The sequence below is a fragment of the Lithobates pipiens genome, unplaced genomic scaffold (assembly GCF_037356315.1).
Source record: "Lithobates pipiens isolate NorthernLeopardFrog02 unplaced genomic scaffold, aLitPip1_a1.2 Scaffold_22, whole genome shotgun sequence".
Lineage (NCBI taxonomy): Eukaryota > Metazoa > Chordata > Amphibia > Anura > Ranidae > Lithobates > Lithobates pipiens.
The window spans coordinates 34,671,708-34,691,966 of record NW_027507784.1 but is presented as its reverse complement, the minus strand read 5'-3'; the positions used below and the strand labels follow the sequence as shown (position 1 = coordinate 34,691,966).

General features: G+C 43.7%; 1 protein-coding gene across 1 annotated transcript in view; it reads left to right on the top strand.

Annotated features, from left to right (window-relative positions):
• Positions 1-20,259, top strand: part of LOC143923544 (NACHT, LRR and PYD domains-containing protein 1b allele 3-like) — a 62,810-nt gene that overhangs the window by 38,589 nt on the left and 3,962 nt on the right. Inside the window, exons 7-9 of the mRNA XM_077447302.1 lie at positions 6,341-6,612; positions 10,087-10,215; positions 17,870-18,011. Coding sequence (XP_077303428.1) covers positions 6,341-6,612; positions 10,087-10,215; positions 17,870-18,011 — 543 coding nt within the window. The remainder of the gene's footprint in view (positions 1-6,340; positions 6,613-10,086; positions 10,216-17,869; positions 18,012-20,259) is intronic.

Here is a 20,259-nt window from a genome sequence, read left to right as displayed (position 1 = left end):
GGGTCTCTTGAAGAAACACTACTTCAGCTTTGTATTGCTGTAATTCCTTTAAGAGCTTAAATCTCTTATCAAGAGAATTCAAGCCCCTTATGTTATATGACACAAACCTTATCTCTGTCATCCGAGACTACTTGAAAGAAACATTAATCTACACCTTCTATGACTTATTTGCACCCCCTCTTCTCTTTTTTTTATTTTCAACTGCCAGAAATAAATTTTCCCCTTTCTTCTTCCCGGATCCCCCCTCCCCTCCCCCCTCACCCTCTCCCCCCCTCCGGCCCATTCCTGGCCTTTGCTTTGCATTGTGAGATTTACCTCTTCTGCAAGCCCTTTCTCCCAGGGTTTGACCCCGACTACGGCATCCCCCTACTGGGCTCCCCTCTCCCCTTCCCCCCCAGAGAGCAAGAATGCCCTGCTGGCAAGGAGCATTAGAGCCCGGCTCCCCCCTAATCTCTTCAGCAATCCATCCCCTCCTCCACCCCCCCCCCCGCTCCCCCCCCCCTGCTCCCCCCCCCCCCCTCAATCAAGAAAACACCATATCATAGAGTAAACTTCTTACCCCCCCCCCCCCCCCTCACCAATAAAATTACATTTCCCATGGATCTAAAGGAATCGTGTGGGTTGGAACTCCTATTTTGTTGCAAAAGTCCTCCAGTTCGTCTAAGAACTTAAGCCTAGCAGTTCTTCCCTCCCTCTGAACCACAAGTGCTGCCGGGTATCCCCTGCTATATCTTATGTTTGCTCTTCTCAATTGTTCCAGTAGAGGTTTTAATCTTCTTCTCCGTGCCAAAGTCCTTGAAGATAAATCCATGAAAACCTGTAGCGTTTCCCCTTCGAATTGAACTGATGGTAGTCCTCTAAGTTTACTCCAGATCTTAGCTTTATCTTCGTAGAGATGGAATTTTATAATCACGTCTCTCGGTACCTCTTCATTTAACCCTGGGGGTTTCCGAACTCTGTGCACCCGATCTATTTTTAACTCTGCATCTTCTACTCTTCCCAAAATTGGGTTGAATATCTTTCCTATTTTCACACTCAGGTCTTCTCCCTGTTGTTCTGGTAAGGATCTAATCCTCAGGTTTTGGCGTCGGTTTTGGTTTTCCTGTTCCTCCATCTTGTATATTATCCTCCTGTGTGCCTCCTGCATTTTCACAGCTTGCATTTTTAAATCTGATATTTCTTTGGACTGTCTTCCTGTTTGTTCCTCCACTTCTTCCACTCGCCTCAATAAGTGTCCCAAATCCGTCCTTACTGTTAAGATCTCCGCTTTAATAGTGTTTTCTAATTTCGCAAACATATCTAACATTTCACTTTTTGTAGGTATTTGCGAGGAAACCCTTAACTCCCTCCTTCTGCTCTCCAGATCCGAATCCGTCTCCTCTCCGGAGGTGTCTCCCCGTGCCCCTTCTGATTTTCCCGTGTCTTTCTTCCTCTCTCTTACTCCTTTTTGATTTCTCTCTAGGCCAGGGCTTTTTTGAGTTGTTTCCTTTAGATATTTCTGAATTGTACTTGTGTTTAACCACTTGCCGCCCGCCCTATTACAAATTGACGGTGGCAAAGTGGTTTCATTATCCTAACCGGACGTCATATGACGTGATTAGGATAATGAGCCGCTGCGCGCCCCCGGGGGCGCGCATCGCGGCGATCGTTGTTGCGGGGTGTCAGTCTGACACCCGGCAACTACGATCTCGGTAAAGAGTCTCCGACGGAGACTCTTTACCATGTGATCAGCCGTGTCCAATCACGGCTGATCACAGTGTAAATGGGAAGAGCCGGTGATCGGCTTTCCCTCACTCGCGTCTGTCAGACGCGAGTAGAGGAGAGCCGATCGGCTGCTCCTCTGACAGGGGGGGTCTGTGCTGATCGATTATCAGCACAGCCCCCCCGAGGATGCCCACACTGGACCACCAGGGACACCACTAGACCACCAGGGAAAAGGTAATAAAAATCCATAATCCTCCCTAGACCACCAGGGTGCCAGTCAGCACAATGGGTGCCAATCAGTGCCCATAATGGATGCCAATCAGTGGCCACAATGGGCATCACTGATTGGCATGCATTATTGTTTGGCACTGATTGGCATCCATTACTATAACACCGATGCCGCCTATGAGTGCCCACCTGTGCCGCCTATGAGTGCCCACCTGTGCCGCCTGAGTGCCCACCTGTGCCGCCTATGAGTGCCCACCTGTGCCGCCTATCCATGCCCACCTGTGCCGCCTATCTATGCCCACCTGTGCCGCCTATCTATGCCCACCTGTGCCGCCTATCCATGCCCACCTGTGCCGCCTATCCATGCCCAGCCGTGCCGCCCATCCGTGCCAGCTATCAGTGCCAATTTGTGCCACCTATCAGTGTCCGTCCGTGTCGCCCATCCGTGTCGCCCATCCGTGTCGCCCATCCGTGTCGCTCATCAGTGCCGCCTATCAGTGCCACTTCATTGGTGCCACATTGGTGCCCATCAGTGCCACCTTATCAGTGCCCATCAGTGTAGCCCCATCAGTGCCCATCAGTGAAGGAGAAAACATACTTATTTACAAAGTTTTGAAACTGAAACAAAAAAAAACATTTTTTTTTTCAAAATTTTCGGTATTTTTTTATTTGTAGCGCAAAAAATAAAAACCGTAGAGGTGATCAAATACCACCAAAAGAAAGCTCTATTTGTGGGAAAAAAATGATAAAAATTTCATTTGGGTACAGTGTAGCATGACCGCGCAATTGTCATTCAAAGTGCGACAGCGCTGAAAGCTCAAAATTGGTCTGGGCAGGAAGGTGTTTAAGTGCCCTGTATTGAAGTGGTTAAACTCTCCCTCGGGGCTTTCGGGTCATTCGTTTTGGGGTTTCTTCCCCTCATGTTGTCTTTTATTTTTCTCTTCCCCAGGATTCCCCCTTTTGCTTTTGGAAATAAAGGGGGTGGGGCGAAAGTGGAGTAACTACTCCTGCCAGATATCTTTCCAAAGAGGCGTAGGATAGTGACTTTAGGGATCCACTCCTACCGTTCACTCCACCAGCATATATTCATACATATAAGTTTTCCACTGTTTTCTTGGAGTTTATCTCCTGCAATCAACACTGGGTACACGGCACGCCACTGATTTATTTCCTGGGCTGTTACACTTATATCCACTTACATGCTGCTACCATACGGTTTGCTATTGATATATTGTCTGTAAATGAATAAATCACCTACATTGCACCATCCTCTATACAGCGTTTTTTGTAATTATAGTGAATATGGAAGTATTAAGTACCGTCCCTTTAAATCATTACTTATTTGTGGAATTTAATGTCCTTTGATCAACCAAACTGGTTGTTCGTGCTGAACGCTGGCAAGGAGGGGAGCGGCTGCAAACAAAATGAAGATAAAGACACCAACACTTTAAACTGTTTCAACCTGGGTCCAACTCTGGGTTCCTAGCTGTACACCTGCTGATAGTATATTATTTGCGAGTAATTATATCACTCCACGTTGCACAATTGTCCATACAGCTTACTGTTCGAACCTCCCAGTATTTTTTACCATAAACAGATCAAGGGAGGGGGGAAGGGGGGAGTTTTTTTTTTTTTTCCTTCAGTTCTTTCCTCCACAGCTATTCCTGCTTCTCCCCGTTTTCAGCCACAGGTCTAAACGACAATGTTTTCCCCCTTTTTTCTACTTATGTTAATAAAGATGCCTTCTCTTTTGAACATCGCTTTCATTGAGGTAATATTGAGGTTCTGATATTATCCCCTTAGTTTACCACGCTGTCTATCCAGGCAAAACACTGGGGGAAATGGAGACAACCAGAAGATAAGGGAGACAGCAAAAATAATAGGGGACAAGGAGGGAGGTCTGGATTAGTCAGCACTCGTTATACTTATTATGTTTTTACTCAGCTTCTTCCTGGAACCTCCAGCTTCCAAACTGTGCACAATATTCCTCTCCTATCTCTCAGTTAAATTGAATCTCTTATTTCAACAGTCCATCATTCTATTACTTTTTGATCAAAATAACAGAGATACAGCACAGCAACGATCTGACCTTATTTCCAGCTCTTCCTGTTCCATTCGGGATCCAACCTTTTCAGGGAGATCATCCCTTGCGAGAGCAGAAGGGGGAGAAAGCAGAAGGGGAGCCGGGGGGGGGATCCAGGAGGGGTTCCTCCGTCTCCAGTGAACCTCCTCTCCTCTACCTGCCGCCAGATGGAGTTCTCCTAGTCACGTTGGCACCTCTGTTTAAGCTTGCCTCGCATGTAACTTTCGTGCACCCCAGCGGCTGGACAGGCAGGCGAGCAGGCAGGCGGACCGGCGAGGGGGGTACCATCAACAGGGGAGGACTGCTTTCGTTCTCCCGGAGCCGAGCGCTCTCTCACCGCGCTCCACACCCGCTGGTATAGTGGGATCTCCTCCGTCCACACATGAGGGCGCCGCAGTCAAGCCCCTCCCCTCACCTCTCCTCGCTCACGTACGCCGCATCACCTGCCGTACTACACATTACTTGTTCCAATCGTCTTTACTGTGGTTCCCACACCCAATCCCCCCCCAATGATGACAGCAGGCCCCCTCACACCTCCTGTCACTATCTTAAAAGAAGAGCATGGCCATTCTGTAAATGAATGGACTACAAGTACCGACATCCTTTGTGGCTGTTGGCTTGTAGTTCTCAATGAACTACCAGACTGCTGTTGAGCGTTCCAGGTAGTTTATGGAGTCTTCCTGTCATTGTGTTACTGTCTGCCTGTACAAGTCTGCAGGAGTCCTGCATTACACCCGCACTCTGTTGACCATGGGTGGAATGCTTTCCAGGCGCCTACAAAAAAAATAAAAAATAGTAAATGCGCATTTTTTAACCTGGAAAAGGTGAACTTATCCTTTAGGCTGGGTTCACATCATTGCAGTTATCCGCATCCAATTCGCAATAGCAGAAGACTTTGACCGGCTCTCTGTACAGCCGGTTCACATATCTCCGACAGTGGGTCCGGTGCATCTTGGTGCGTCTTTTGGTTCGTTTCAGGTCCAAATTCAGTCCAAAATTCGGGGCTTAAATCGGACCTGAAATGGTGAACGAGGACACACTGGACCCCCTGCTGTGAGCCGCATATGGCTCATATGTGAACCCGGCCTGAATAGCCATATTACTTTAGCTCATATGATCCCATTTGAGTCTTGCTGCAAAAGCTCCTAACCTAGTTGGGAATCTACAAATGTCACCTTCACTCAAGTATCTGGTGTAGCACCCTCATGGGGGTTCAGCCAGCAGACTCTCCCAGCTTCCAGCTCCTACTGTAGGTGATGACTTCCTACAGATCAACACCCAAGATTTTAGCATTGTTGAACCTTCAATCACTGCTACACCCGTCTGCTACACTTTAACGTAAAAGTAAATTTGAAATAGATAGGTTTACAGTGTTTTTTAGCATTTTTTTTTTTTTAAATGTGTGTTTTTTTTTTTTTTATGGATCAAAAACGTTAAACGCTGGCGAGCCACGTTTTTGAGCGTTTATCAGTGTTTGAGCGTTTGACGTTTTTTATGGTCAGAAAAACGACTCCTGAACACGGTTTTATGGCGTTCAGAAAACAGCCCATAAACTCCACTGCTGATAAGGCTCCATGCACACTGGAGCTCATAAACTGCAGTTTATTGGAGTTTGGGTGTTTTTTTTTAAAAGCCCATAAACTCCACTCTATGTTAGCCTATGTGTCCATGCACACATGGCCGTTTTTTAGCTTTAATGAGCAGTGGAGTTTATGGGCTTTTCTCTGAACACCAGAAAATTGCGTTCAAAGTGCCGTTTTTCACCGCCACAAAACGACAAATGCCAATAAACGCTCATAAACGCTTATAACCGCTCATAAACACGCGTTAATTAGTTTTCGGCATTCTATTTTTTCAATGCACTGTGGGATTTTTGGAGTGTCCTCTGTGTATTTTTATTTAAAACGCCCATAAACGCTAATGCTAATAAACGCTAGTACAAAACGCTGTTAAAAGCACGTTTTTCAACCAGCGTTTTCTGCCAGCAATCTGGCGTCCAGAAAAAGCTTTTTTGAGCTTCAGCGTGCATGGAGCCTAAAAGTTAAAAAAAAAAAAAAAAAACTTCCATGTGTGCATGGACACATAGGATAACATAGAGGGGAGTTTATGGGCTGTTAAAAAAAATGTCCAAACTCCAAAAAACTGCAGTTTTATCAGCTCCAGTGTGCATGGAGCCATAAGTGAAAGTATTCAGATTCTCACATAAGCCCATTTGTGAGTGGTTTTCTTGAAGCATTAAAAAATAAAATAAACTAGATTCATTGTTTGCTGCATACCATTGTATTTTTGTATATAATATACTGTAACTTACTCTTTATCTCACAGGTTTTACTGGGGACCCATCAAGTATTAAATGTGCCCACTTTATAGATGGGAACATGGCCTTTAAAAGCCCGACACGAGTGGAACCATTTTATATAGTTCTGGAGAATCCCACCTTCTCCTGCCTGGGCCCTCTGCTGTCACTTGTGAAAAAAAAGATCCCTATTCATGGAATTGTACTCATCTACTTCCGGATAGTTTGTCCAGGAGAACCTGAATATGAAGAATATAAAATTCACCTACATCTACTGCCACTCATTGCACACATCGGAGAGGTTAAACATTTTTTTTAACTTTTTAATGGCATTTAAATCGTTTTTAAATATTCTCCTGAAAAACAACCCCGTGCACTGATATCCACATTCTTCTAGTTTCCACCAGTAATTGGTGGGTCCCCAAGATGGAAGAAAAGCACAGAGTGACCAAGGAAAGTGGCACTGTTATTATTTAGTTCAGTTGTAACAGCAATAAAACTTGAAGAACAGCACGAAGGTTTTAGACCCGTAATCCTAAAACAATATAATGTCAAAGTCTCATTATCACGGGTAACAGCAGTGTAAGAGCTCACAGCAATGTTAGCAGCACCATGAACTGAACACGGCACTAGAGTTGTCACTGAACAAGGCTTTCATGACCGCAACAGTTTGTGAGTAGTGGTGCGGCTGTAGGCAGGGTAGTGGTACAAGCGGCATTAAAAATTGATGAGTTTTAGGTTGCATAAACAGATTAAAAGAACGTATTGATCTACTTAAGTAAAACAATTCATTCAAAATAATTTAAGCAGCGCTCCCATCAACTCTACATATTAGCATAGTTGATTCATATATATTCTCACATAAATCACATAAAAATTACAGGAACACATGAATAAGAGTACATGAAATCGATCGATCGCTATTGCTAGAGATTATTCAAACAATTCCCATGCCAAGAGCAAAGCAAGAGATGAGAATGTAAACTAGTCCAGAAAAGGGCCGTAGTGGGTGACTCCAGTGGGTATAGATGGAAAATAAGTGCACTTCACACAAAATCCTCCACACGGTGCTCCACACTGCCTCAGGGTGTTAAACTCACCAGAAATTCATATATAATGAGCCTTACTCCAACTATCAGCACAATCGCTTCTAATTTATATGTTAGGACCTGGGCTTGAACCTGGGACCTCTGGTGTGTCTGGCAGTGACTATGCTTGCTGAGCCACCGGGAATGCTGGACAGCTCCTTGGACAGCTCCTTGGACAGCTCCTTGGACAGCTCCTTGGACAGCTCCTTGGACAGCTCCTTGGACAATTCCTTTAGTGATCTTGTTTTGAATCTTGTTTGTCTTGAACCTTGAACCCTTTGCTCCTCCCATGAACTTCCTGATATAAGCCATGTCTCTGCACTTCCTCCTTGCCAGAATATTGTGCCTTTACCAGCCAATATCTTGCTTCTATCTCTCCTGCTGCCGACCGTATCCTCGCTACCTTTCATTACCGACATTTGACTTGCTCCTGGACTACGCTTCTGCTGAATCCCAACCTGCAACTATTGGTTACCGACTTTTGGCTTGTTTCTCAACTACGCTTCTGCTTGATCTCTACCTGCTATATCTGCTACCAGACCCCCGGCTTGCTCACCTCCTGGTGGGGCTATGCTGAGGACCGCGACCTGGCACTAACACGCAGCCAAGCCCATCTCCACCTTTGGGAGCTCTGGTGAATACCGGTTAGTGCTTAGACCCCGCACCTCAGGTGAACCCGTGCCATCAGCCAGGGTGACCTGTGTGAATATCTGCTCTGCTGCTATAGCTACTGGTCTCTGAGCCTGACTCCAGATCGTGACATTATATCTCCGTTCTCCAATAATAAACAGAAGATAGTTGTGTGTGTTGAACCCACGCTTCCACTCCAAATTTATACCTCCGTTAATCAGCAATAGCAGCAGCACATAGAAAAAAATAAGCTCCACATCGAGTAGATCCTTTTTGTTTCAATTTATTCTCATTCAAAACAGTTTCTTATTTGGCAAATGCAGTAGGCACTTAACATAACCAATCAATCATTACACAGTTAAAATTGCCAAGCACAGCGGATCCCACAGCAGATCGCACAGCCAGGTAGCATACGGTAATGTCTGCCAGCCCTACTTCACTGGAGTTATTTATTGCACTAATCCAGCAAATACCTAAGTCGATATTTAGCTCGCAGCAGGGCTTCTATTCCATAGCTGTGTTTATCCGGGTCCCAGCGTGCAAAGGTGTCACTTCCCGGTCGCCGTGAAGCCAATCTCTGACCGGTTTCGTCACTACGACTTTGTCAAAGGGGCGTGGCTTAACTGCGCGGCGTTCCGGGTTAAAAAGTCAATTGGTCCCGCCCTCTAGCTAGCACCTAGGTTGCGTCTGTAGCCTGCTTGAGATAGTGTAGCCAGCAGCAGTATCCCTATTATGTCCCTCCTTGACAGAAACCTCTCCCTAAGGATAATTACAATGGGATTGATTTACTAAAGGCAAATCCACTTTGCACCACAAGTGCGCTTGGAAGTGCAGTCGCTGTAGATCTTAGGGGAAGATCTGAAATGAAGGGAATCTCTGCTGATTTTATCATCCAATCACGTGCAAGCTAAAATGCGTTTTTTTTTTCCTTGCATGTCCCCCTCAGATCTACAGCAACTGCACTTCCAAGTGTACAGTGGATTTGCCTAAAGACCCCTTTCACACTGAGGTGCTTTACAGGTGCTACAGTGCTAAAAAGAGCCTCTCCTGTGTTTCCAGTGGGAAAGCCCAGAGGGCTTTCACACTGGAGCAGTAAAAAAAGGTCCTGCAAGCAGCATCTTTGGAGCGTTGAATGAGTGGTGTATACACCGCTCCTAAACTGCTCCTACCCATTGAACTGAATGGGCACCTCTGCTGAACCGCCAGCAGTGACGCTTTGAGGGTCGTTTTAACCCTTTTTTGGCCGAAACCCCCGCAAAAACAACGGTAAAGCGCCGCTTTACCGCTGACGCCGCCAACTCCCCAGTGTGAAAGGGGCTTTAGTAAATGATCCCCAATGTCCCTATCCAGTGGAGATTCTTTCCCTACCCTATCCACTTTGCAAATGTGTGCCAACTGTAGTGGGACAGTGCTACTTATTATTATCCTCACTAAAGAGGTTATCCAGTGTTACATCCAACTGGACACCTGCCCTCTCTGGTGCTACCTACAGAAGCTTCAGAGGAACAAAGTTCCTCTTGTACAGTGACCAGCAACACAGTGCCAACTGCAGAGGGGAGGATAAACTACTCCTTCATACACACAGGTTCTTTCTCTGTCAGAGCCCTGGGGAAATGCCCAGTGTTTGAATAGGGGAGCATGTGACTTTTTTTTTTTTTTTCTTGAGATGCAGTGCCCAGGCCTCAGCGGCCAATTACCAGGCAAGCAAAGTAGAGGGGACAGTCACTAACCCTGTGTATGTTCTAACATAATGTTCACAATAGGGTTTGGCCTTTTGGCTCCAATGGGAGAACAGAGCTGCTCAGGAGTGCAGGGAAAGTATCAGTAGGTTGGGGGTGGTTGTTCACGAAAACCTGACCTGAACCCTGAATGGTTATTATATTTTCTGCTACTCTTTATGTTGCTCCTGTGTGTTGCTATTCTTTCTTAACATAGAAAAATCCCCCCCCCCCCCCTTTGATACATTGGAAACATTCTCTACTCTGTTCCTACATTAGCTAGGGTGATGGTTATGTCTTACAACCTGATTAATCTGCACCAATTTAATTCTGCTTCAGAGACTTGACAAGGAAAAGAAAACATTAGGATTTCAGAGAGTTGCAAAGCCTCCTCAAACCAATGACACCGTATACACAAAAACCAAATATCAGATTACCAGTCGTTCACAAGACTATGTGCATCCCAAGGTAACCTTTACAGTTACATAAACTGTATGTTAACACATATTCCTTTTACAGCCAAAATGAATAGTTTTAGGGTGGTGTGTTGAACACTGTTAGAAGTGATCACATTTTTGTAGTTTATCAAATGGTTCCCAATTTATATGAAAAGCTTGACAAATTTGCCATTGCTTGCATGTCAGTTGTTTATTTTAGGCAATTCAGTAAAAGCTACCGAGTCCTTGGACCAATGTTATGAGAAACAATAATAATTACTAGATCTGCCCAACTGCTTTCACCATTACAAAGACAAGTGATGGCTTCATGTTACTAAAATATGGTTTCTGTATAATGAATTAGGACAAATAACTGTCATATCTATTATAACTGTATTGTCTCCCTTTTATATTGTAAAGCACTGCGTAAACTGTTGGCGCTATATAAATCCTGTATAAGAATAATAATTAGAAAAATGAATTTCCTGGAGAAAATGAGTGGGAATGCTGAATAGCTGAATTGCTAAAGCTAACTGGATGAATAGCTTAAATCCGTAAGAAAAAGTTGAAAAAGTTTGAATAGTTGGAAAAGTAGGAATGGTTTTAAAATAAACACGAATTTCATTAACCACTTTCAGACCGGACCATTTTGCTGGTAAATGACCAGAGGTCTTTTTACAATTTGGCACTGCGCTGCTTTAACTGGTAATTGCGCGGTCATGCAATGTTGTACCCAAACAAAATTTGCGTCCTTTTCTTCCCACAAATAGAGCTTTCTTTTGATGGTATTTGATTGCCTCTGCGATTTTTATTTTTTGCGATATAAATGGAAAAAGACCGCAAATTTTGAAAAAAAATGATATTTTCTACTTTTTGTTATTAGAAAAATCAAATAAATTCAATTTTAGTCATACATTTAGGCCAAAATGTATTCAGCCACATGTCTTTGGTAAAAAAAAAGTCAATAACTGTATATTTATTGGTTTGCGCAAAAGTTGTCACATCTACAAACTAAGGTACGTTTTCTGGAATTTACGCAGCTTTTAGTTTACGACTGCCTATCTCAGTTCTTGAGGTGCTAAAATGGCAGGGCAGTACAAAACCCCCCCAAATGACCCCATTTTGGAAAGTAGACCCCCTAAGGAAATTGATAAGTGGCATGTTGAGCCCATCGAATATTTTATTTTTTTGCCTCAAGCGATTGAATAATGACAAAAAAATAATTTTTTTTTTTTTTTACACAAAGTTGTCACTAAATGATATATTGCTCACACATGCTATGGGCATATGTGAAATGACACCCCAAAATAAATTCTGCTGCTTCTCCTGAGTACGGGGATACCACATATGTGGGACTTTTTGGGAGCCTAGCCACGTACGGGGCCCCGAAAACCAAGAACCGCCTTCAGGTTTTCTAAGGGCGTAAATATTTGACTTCACTCCTCACTACCTATTACAGTTTTGAAGGCCATAAAATGCCAAGATGGCACAAAACCCCCACAAATGACCCCATTTTAGAAAGTAGACACCCCAAGCTATTTGCTGAGAGGCATTTTGAGTCCATGGAATATTTTATATTTTGCCACAAGTTGCGGGAAAATTACAAACTTTTTTTTTTTTCACAAAGTTGTCACTAAATGATATATTGCTCACGCATGCCATGGGCATATGTGAAATGACACCCCAAAATAAATTCTGCTGCTTCTCCTGAGTACGGGGATACCACATATGTGGGACTTTTTGGGAGCCTAGCCGTGTACGGGGCCCCGAAAACCAAGCACCGCCTTCAGGCTTTCTAAGGGCGTTACAGTTTTGAAAGCCATAAAATGCCAAGATGGCACAAACCCCCCCCAAATGACCCCATTTTGGAAAGTAGACACCCCTAAATTTAGGGGTACACTAGTGAGACTAGGTAATAAATGGCGGGTGCCCTGAAACTATAAAAAAAAATAACTAACCAACCAGCGTCACCTGTAACAGTTACATGGTGATCACTGGTGAAAGGGTTAACTAGGGGGCAATCAGGGGGCTTTATGCGGTAGTATATGGGGGTCCCTGGCGCTATAAAAAGCTGCGGCAAACCTAAATACCTACCTGCCTAACTAGCGTCACCTGTGACACTAATACAGTGATCAGAAAAACGATCGCTTATTAGGCTGGGTTCACACTGGAGCGATGTGGGAACGCCACGAATGCGCGGCGGGTTCCCGCATCACATGCCTCCCGGCCGCAGTTCACACTGCCCTATGCGAACTGCTGGGAGTGTCAGTGAAATGTTAATGACACCCCCAGATCAGTTCGCATATCGCAGTGCGATCTGCAAACTCGGATCGCATGGTGTGAACACCCATGCGATCCGATTCTGCTGCGGACCAAAAAAAGGGTCCCGTGCGAGTTTGCGGCGGGTGCGGCGGGTGCGACACGAATTCAGCCATACTATCTGTATGGCTGAACTCGAATCGCACAGAGATCGGATGTGATTTGCACTGCAGTGCGGTGCGAATCACATCCGTTCTCAAACCGCTGCAATGTGAACCCAGCCTTAGTGACACTGGCGACGGGGGGTGATCACGGGGTTAAACCTTTATTGGGGGGGTTAGGGGGGTACATTAGAACTAAAGGGGGCTAACCCTAACTGCCCTAACAGTTATTACAGTCACAAATGACAAAAATGCAAAAAAAAAAAAAAAAGCAATTGGTGTCACTGTGACTGGGGGGGGCAGGGGTAATTGGGGGGGTGATCGGGGGGTAAAGGGGGGGTGTGAGTGTGCCTGGCATGTTCTACTGTATGTGTGGTGTGTTGGTGCAACTCACCGAACCTCTCTCCTCGGTGCCGGAACGAAAAATACCGACACGGAGGAGAGAATACATCACTTCCTCTCCTGTGTTTACATTACAGGAGAGGAAGTGATGTCACGGAGGATTTCCATTCGTCGAGAGCGATCGCGAGGGGGTGGCCATGAATGAATGGCCGCCCCCTCATCCCGGATCGCTCTCGAAGGAATGCCGACCGCCGCAGGCACCCGCGGGCAGGCAGGGACTTATATATACGCCCATATGCCTGCCCGTGCCATTCTGCCGACGTATATCGTCGTGCGGCGGTCGGCAAGTGGTTAAAAAAGTTTAACACCATCACTAATGTATGAAAGGTGGAATATTTAACGTTTTTTTGAAACGTTTTTTGATCATTGATCCCCACACCTAATGAGTGAGAGACAATGTGAGAGAACCCTTCAAACAAGCCTTCATAAATCCACAACAGTACATGCTATGGAAACAGCGACTTCACTGTTAGAGATACATGGCCTTTGTGAACATATTGGTATAAAATTTATGTTGGTAAACTTAAAAATGTGTCAGCGATTTAAAAAAGAAATATATACAAATACCTATGTTGTATAATTGATGTATAAATTGTGTATGACAAGTAGATCTTGTGGGCGTGAGAGCAATTTATGGAGAAGGAACTAAGATCATTTTTTTTAAGGCTCTGTGCTCTAGCTATGACATCATCCACTCTAAGCAGCCCAATAGACACTCTGTTTAATCAATAAAATTTCCTGAAATGATCAATAAACTTAAACAGCTTTTTCACGAAAACTGTAAAAGATATCAAACTGAAAAGATAGCTGAATATTTTCTGAACATTTTAAAGTTTGTTTGCTGTCTGTAGGTGAAAGTATGAAGGAGCTGAAACTTTTGGGAGCGGAAGAAGATTTTGAAGATTTTAAGCATGCTCTCATTGACTTCAATGTTAACAAATGTGTTAAAAAGCTTAATATTTTAAAAAGTATAAATAGTAGAAAAAAAGTTGAAGTACCATCATCATCTGATAGAGCTGAACATTTTAAAAGTTGAATGGCTTTAATAGCTGAAAGTATGCAGAAGTTACGCAGAGTCAAAAAACGTACAGAACTAGAAAATGCATTTCCTGGAGAAAATGCGGGGGAATGCTGAATAGCATCAAAACTGCCCCATCATATTGCCCCCATTAAAACTGCCCCATCATATTGCCCCAATCAAAACTGCCCCATCATATCCCCCCATCAAATTTGCCTCATCATATTGCCACCATCAAAACTGCCATCATATCACCACCATCAAAACTGACCCATCATTTTGCCCCCATCAAAAAAAAAAACCATCAAAATTGCCCATTCATAATTGCCACCATCAGAATTGCCCCATCAAAAGTGCCCCATCATATTGCCACCATCAAAAGTGCCCCATCAAAAGTGCTCCATCAAAAGTGCCCCATCAAAACTGCCCCACCATATTCCTCTATTATAAATCAGTACATGGTGTGTCCCACTGCCCATCACTGTGTATAAGAAGCTTTGGTAACCATGGCAACAAAAGCCTTTAAAATGAAATTTCCTGAAATGATCACTAAACTTAAAGCGGAGGTCCACCCTAAAGTGGACCTTCCGCTCATCGGAACCCTCCCCCCCGACGCCACAATTGGCACCTTTCAGGGGGGAGGGGGTGCAGGTACCTGTACAGCACAGGTATCTGCACCCACTTCCGGGATAGCTCTCTGCAGAAACGGGCGTACATTACGCCCCTTTCCGAAGGTCCCCCGCTGCCTGCTGGGAAACACACAGATCCCAGAGGCAGCGGGTCCATTCTTATTGCGCAGCGCGACTCGCGCATGCGCAGTAGGGAACCGGGAAATGAAGCCGAAAGGCTCCACTTCCTGATTCCCATACCCAAGATGGCGGCGGCAGCACCCGAGAGACGATCGAGAGATCTGCTTCGGGTGCCGACAGCGCGGGCGCGCTGAACAGGTAAGTGTCACTATTTTAAAAGTCAGCAGCTGCAGTATTTGTAGCTGCTGGCTTTAAAAAAAAAAAAAAAGCAGACTCCCGGCGGACTCCCGCTTTAAATGGCTTTTTCACAACAACTGTAAAAGATATCATACTGAAAAGATATAGCCAGATAGCTGAATATTTTGTGAACGTTTTAAAAAATTTTGGCATCTGTAGGTGAAAGTATGTAGGAGCTGACACTTTTGGCAGCGGAAGAAGATTTTACGGATTTTAAGCATGTTCTCATTGACTTCAGTGTTTAAAAAAAAAGTGTTAAAACGCTTAATATTTTAAAAAGTATAAATAGTAGAAAAAAAGTTGAAGAAGTCCCATCATCAGTTGAAAGAGCTGAACATGTTAAAAGTTGAATGGCTTTAATAGCTGAAAGTATGCAGAAGTTACGCAGAGCCAAAAACGTACTGAATAATAAAATTAAAAAGATGATTAATAAATAAAAAAACTAACAACAATAGTGGGACTGCTGAAGCTTTCCGACTAATAATAATAAAAAGATGATTACTAAATAAAAATGAATAACAATAGTGGGACTGCTGAAGCATTCCCACTAATAAAAAAAAAAACAGATAACAATAGTGGGACTGCTGAAGCATTCCTACTAATTACAAATAAAAAAACGAATAACAATAGTGGGACTGCTGAAGCAGTCCCACTAATAATGACTTGGTGGCCTTAAAGGGATACGTGATAAAATTAGCTGACTTGTTAGTCAACCTACTGGTGCTAAACCAAATGCAAGTCTTGGGTTGTTCTAAATGAATACATACAAATGATACCTCTTCTAGAAGTCCATATAAAGGTGTCAATGAAGCCCAAACATGACCTAATCAAATAACTCTATAATTATAATCGTGAGTTTTTTGTTTTAATGGCTATAGGACCAATAGCTCTATTCAGATTATCAAAGTCGAACTAAACTGTGTCTGAGCAGCACAAACTGAAAACTTTATTTCATTCATTTGTAACATCTAAAGCAAACTCCTTATCCAATCCTGCTTTATTTTGTTGAGGAATCACTTTTATATACACTCCCTAGCATTTCTGGCTGTGGCCATCTTGAGTAAGGGCAGATGATTCATTAGCATTTACTTGCTGGAATCTGTCTGTCCTTAGCTCAGGCATGTAGGCAGAAGGGTATGCCTGGCTGAGAAAGCTCCTCCTACCCTGCTCCAGATTAAAGATTTCTGGGATGTATGACATCATTGTGGCCTAGGCAGAAACCAGGAAGCTACAGAAGAAAAGTAAACAAAAACATTAAAAACAAGTAAATATAATATACCTTCCTATCTAGTTACTAAGACCATTAACATGAGGATTTAAGGTGTTCATGTTGATTAACCGGTTCCCGACCAGCGTGCGCCGATGTACGTCGGCAGAATGGCATGGGCAGGCATATTGGCATACAGGTACGTCCGATCTTCAATTCGACCCTGCCATCGCAAGTGTGCTGCCGGCGGCGAGCTCACGTGCCGGTCGGGACCCTGTGAGTCCGGTCGCGGGTCCCGCGGACTCGATCGCCGCGGGCATACCCGCGATCGTCTCACGGGATGGCTAAATGGAGAAATGCCATTGTAAACAGCATTTCTCCATTCTGCCTAGCAACTAGTGACGCTGATCTCTGCTCCATGTGATTGGAGCAGAGATCAGTGTTCACTAAATGAAAGCCCAACCCCCCACAGTTAGTAACACGCCCCTAGGAACACTTAACCCCTACACTGCCACCCATTGGTTAACCCCATTCACTGCCAGTGTCATTTACACAGGAATCACTGCATTTATATAGCAGTGATTACTGTATAACTAACAATGGCCCCAAAAATGTGTCAACAATGTCTGATGTGTCCGCCATAATGTCGCAGTCACAAGAAAAATCGCTGATCGCCGCCATTACTAGTAAAAAAAATAATAACAAAAAATTATTAATAAAAATGCAATAAAACTATCCCTATTTTGTAAACGCTATAACTTTTGCGCAAACCAATCAATAATAATATTGTGACTTTTTTTTTTACCAAAAATATGTAGAATACGTATCGGCCTAAACTGAGGGAAAATAATTTTTTTAATATATTTCTGGGGGATATTTATTATAACAAAAAGTAAAAAATAATGCGTTTTTTCAAAATTGTTGCTCTTTTTTTGTTTATAGCGCAAAAAATAAAAACGGCAGGGGTGATCAAATACCACCAAAAGAAAGCTCTATTTGTGGGAAAAAAAGGACATCAATTTTGTTTGGGAGCCACGTCGCACGACTGCGCAATTGTCAGTTAAAGCGACGCAGTGCCGAATCGCAAAAAGTGATCTGGTCTTTGACCAGCAAAATGGTCCGGTCTGTAAGTGGTTATAACATAGTTTTTAGTTTGGTTTTAACAATTACACTTTTCTGTTTATGTTCCATTAACTTTAACCCAAACTTAGGCTAATCACCATTATGTTTCTTTGAAAATAAGTTGTAACCTAAAACTATACATGGCATATAAAGCATGCTATTAAATATACTTCTAGGTTTAAAATCAGATCACCACAGAGAGAGTCATCTCAGATGTAAAATATATTGGCTTAAGGACAACCAATGAGTTGAGTTTACCTACCTAAAGTGATCCCTGGTCTATATGAGAGACACATCTATTTCCCAGTATCCATCTGTAGATTGGATTTTTAATAGGAGATGCCTTTCAGGTTTTCTGCAGGTGCTTTCTGAAGCCTAAAGGAGCCTACTCTGTGTGCCCGGTGCCACCAGAAATGCTGAGCCCACAAGTTTACTTTCATATTAGATTTATGTACGGCATTGCATCATTTTTAGATACATTGTATGACCAAAACCCAATCTAATGATAATTTCTTGATGAAATTCTCCAGACTCTTAAGTTCCAGTCCAGTCATCACTCTGAGCCTTTCGAGTTCACGGAGATCCGTGTAAGAGGAAATGATATCAACATTTTTCTGGAGGTAAAAGAAGAAAGCACTACAGAAATAGTCTGGGACACTATCTTAACAAGAGGTACCATTTTGTTTTAGCGTATTGCATCATTTCCTTGACAGGCTGTGAATTTACAACTCCAAAAGGAATAAATTAATCTTTAAATCTGTTACTCTGTATTGATTTTGTACTCCTCAAATTCAGCATAGGCGAGCCGAGCTAGGACAAAGGTAGGGCAGAAAGGGCACATGTCTTGGGTGTAGTGTTGATATGAGAATGGGGGGGATTGCACTGGCAGCTTTGCCCACTCTGTTCTCTGGCACCTTACTGCCAGGAGGAAATGCAGCATCACTTCTGTCATAAGGAACAAGGGCCCAATAGTTTCTGGAGGGAGGAATCTGCAGCCTGGTGAGGGTGGAAGAGAGCAGACCCCGATCTCAGCATGGTTCCTCTCTCCCTATGTTATGTGATATACCACATGACCAGAGCCAAGGAGGAGGAAAAGCTGCCCTCATCCCCTGTGGGCAATGTACTGAGAAACTGAACTGAGTGAGTACACAGAGGGTAGAGGGGTAACTCAGCCCTAGACCTCCCCTTTCTTCTTAAGAACACCCCCCCCCCCCCAAACAACCTCTTCAATCTGCTCCCTCTCTTAGAGCCCTTAGCCCAGCCTTTCTCAACCTTTTCAACACAGAGGAACCCTTGAAATAGTTCTCTGGAACCCTTGTTAAAAATTAGAAATCTACAACTTACACATGTAAGGCTGACCACAGGTAAGCCTGTATTTGTAGGAGGAGTCAGGCTGCATAAAGCCTGCCCTCCTTTGCCTCCTCCCCTTGTGGTCATAGGCTGTCGTGTCCCACCCACCCATTCCCTTTTTCTTTTTTCATTTAATTTCATACTTGGGTATGCCCCCTTTTAGGCATACAGATCATGTGACCCCAGCACACTTCAGGTCTATGTTCTCTGTTGCTCTTTGTTCCTTTCCTATACTATCACAGATTGACTCCGAGTGCAATTGTGGTCATTGGGAAGAATTACGTCCTTAAAGATAGCTAAAAAGATCAATGGTGTCGGTGGGACCTTATCTCAGAGACAGAAATTGCCCAATGCTGAAGAAACCCCTAGCAACCTCTGGAGGAACCCTGGTTGAGAATCACTGCCTTAGCCCTTCTTTTCCCTCAAAACCCACCCAAGTTGCTTTAGTTCCATTCACACCACAGAGCCCACCTCACAGCTCCCCTCATCTTCTTCATACCACTCACATAGATACCAAACCAGTCCTCCTCATGCTGACAGCAACGATGCAGGGACATTTTTTCCTTTCATTGACACCAGAATTGTAGGGACATTTTTTCATTGCAGTAACACCACAGACTTACGGACATTTTTTTTTTCCATTGGTACCACAAATAGAGGGATATTTTTCTTTCCAGTGACACCACCGACTGAGAGACATTTATTTTTTATTTTTTAAATATTCAGTTGTCTGCAGTGTATTACAACTAATGGTACTATTTCAGTGCAATGCCTACAAATGGGGCCAATGGGGCTATTGGACCTACCTCCTTTTCCATCCAGGGAAGGAGGGCACAGTTCTTCATCTCCACCCAGATAATGTTGTTGTCTCAGCCAGTACAAGCAGCATAAACCTTCCACTGATAAAATCTCCACCCACAGCATTTATAGGTGACAGCGGGAGCAGGAAATCAAAAGTGTTCAAAAGTCATCTTAAAGTAATATAGGAACCTTTTTCTAAAATTGGAGCGACTTCAGTAGTAATAATTAAGACGACTCTCATTGACTAACCTGGGATTTCTTATATCACACGACTTGGGGGTCTTACAAGTAGGATCCCAATTTGCGGCAATGCGAACCAAGCCTTAAAGTGGATGTAAACCCGATTCATGAAATTTGAGCTGGGCATATCTATCTGTAGTGTTTTCTTACCTCTCTCCAAAGAGCTAAGTCCCATAGTTGTCTCTTCCTCCATAGCTCTGTTATCAGCCTGATAGGTTCTCACACGTTTCGGGGGAGACAGGGGTATAGAACTGTGTGTTGGAAGAGGTTGCTATAGATTAGAAGCCAGATAAACCATTCAGAGGCACGCTGTGCGTGTGTGTGTGTGTGTGTGTTTGTGGGGGGCCTTTCCTCCAATCAGCTGTCTCAGTGTCTAGCAATGATCTCCTCCTACAGAGGAACAAGAAAGTGAAAAATCTAACAGGATGTGCACTTTCTAACCAAAAGAACTATTGGCCCAAAAGAACTATGTAAAGTAAAATAAAAACTAGATTGAGTGTTTAAACTCAGCTATGTGTGACGATTTTTG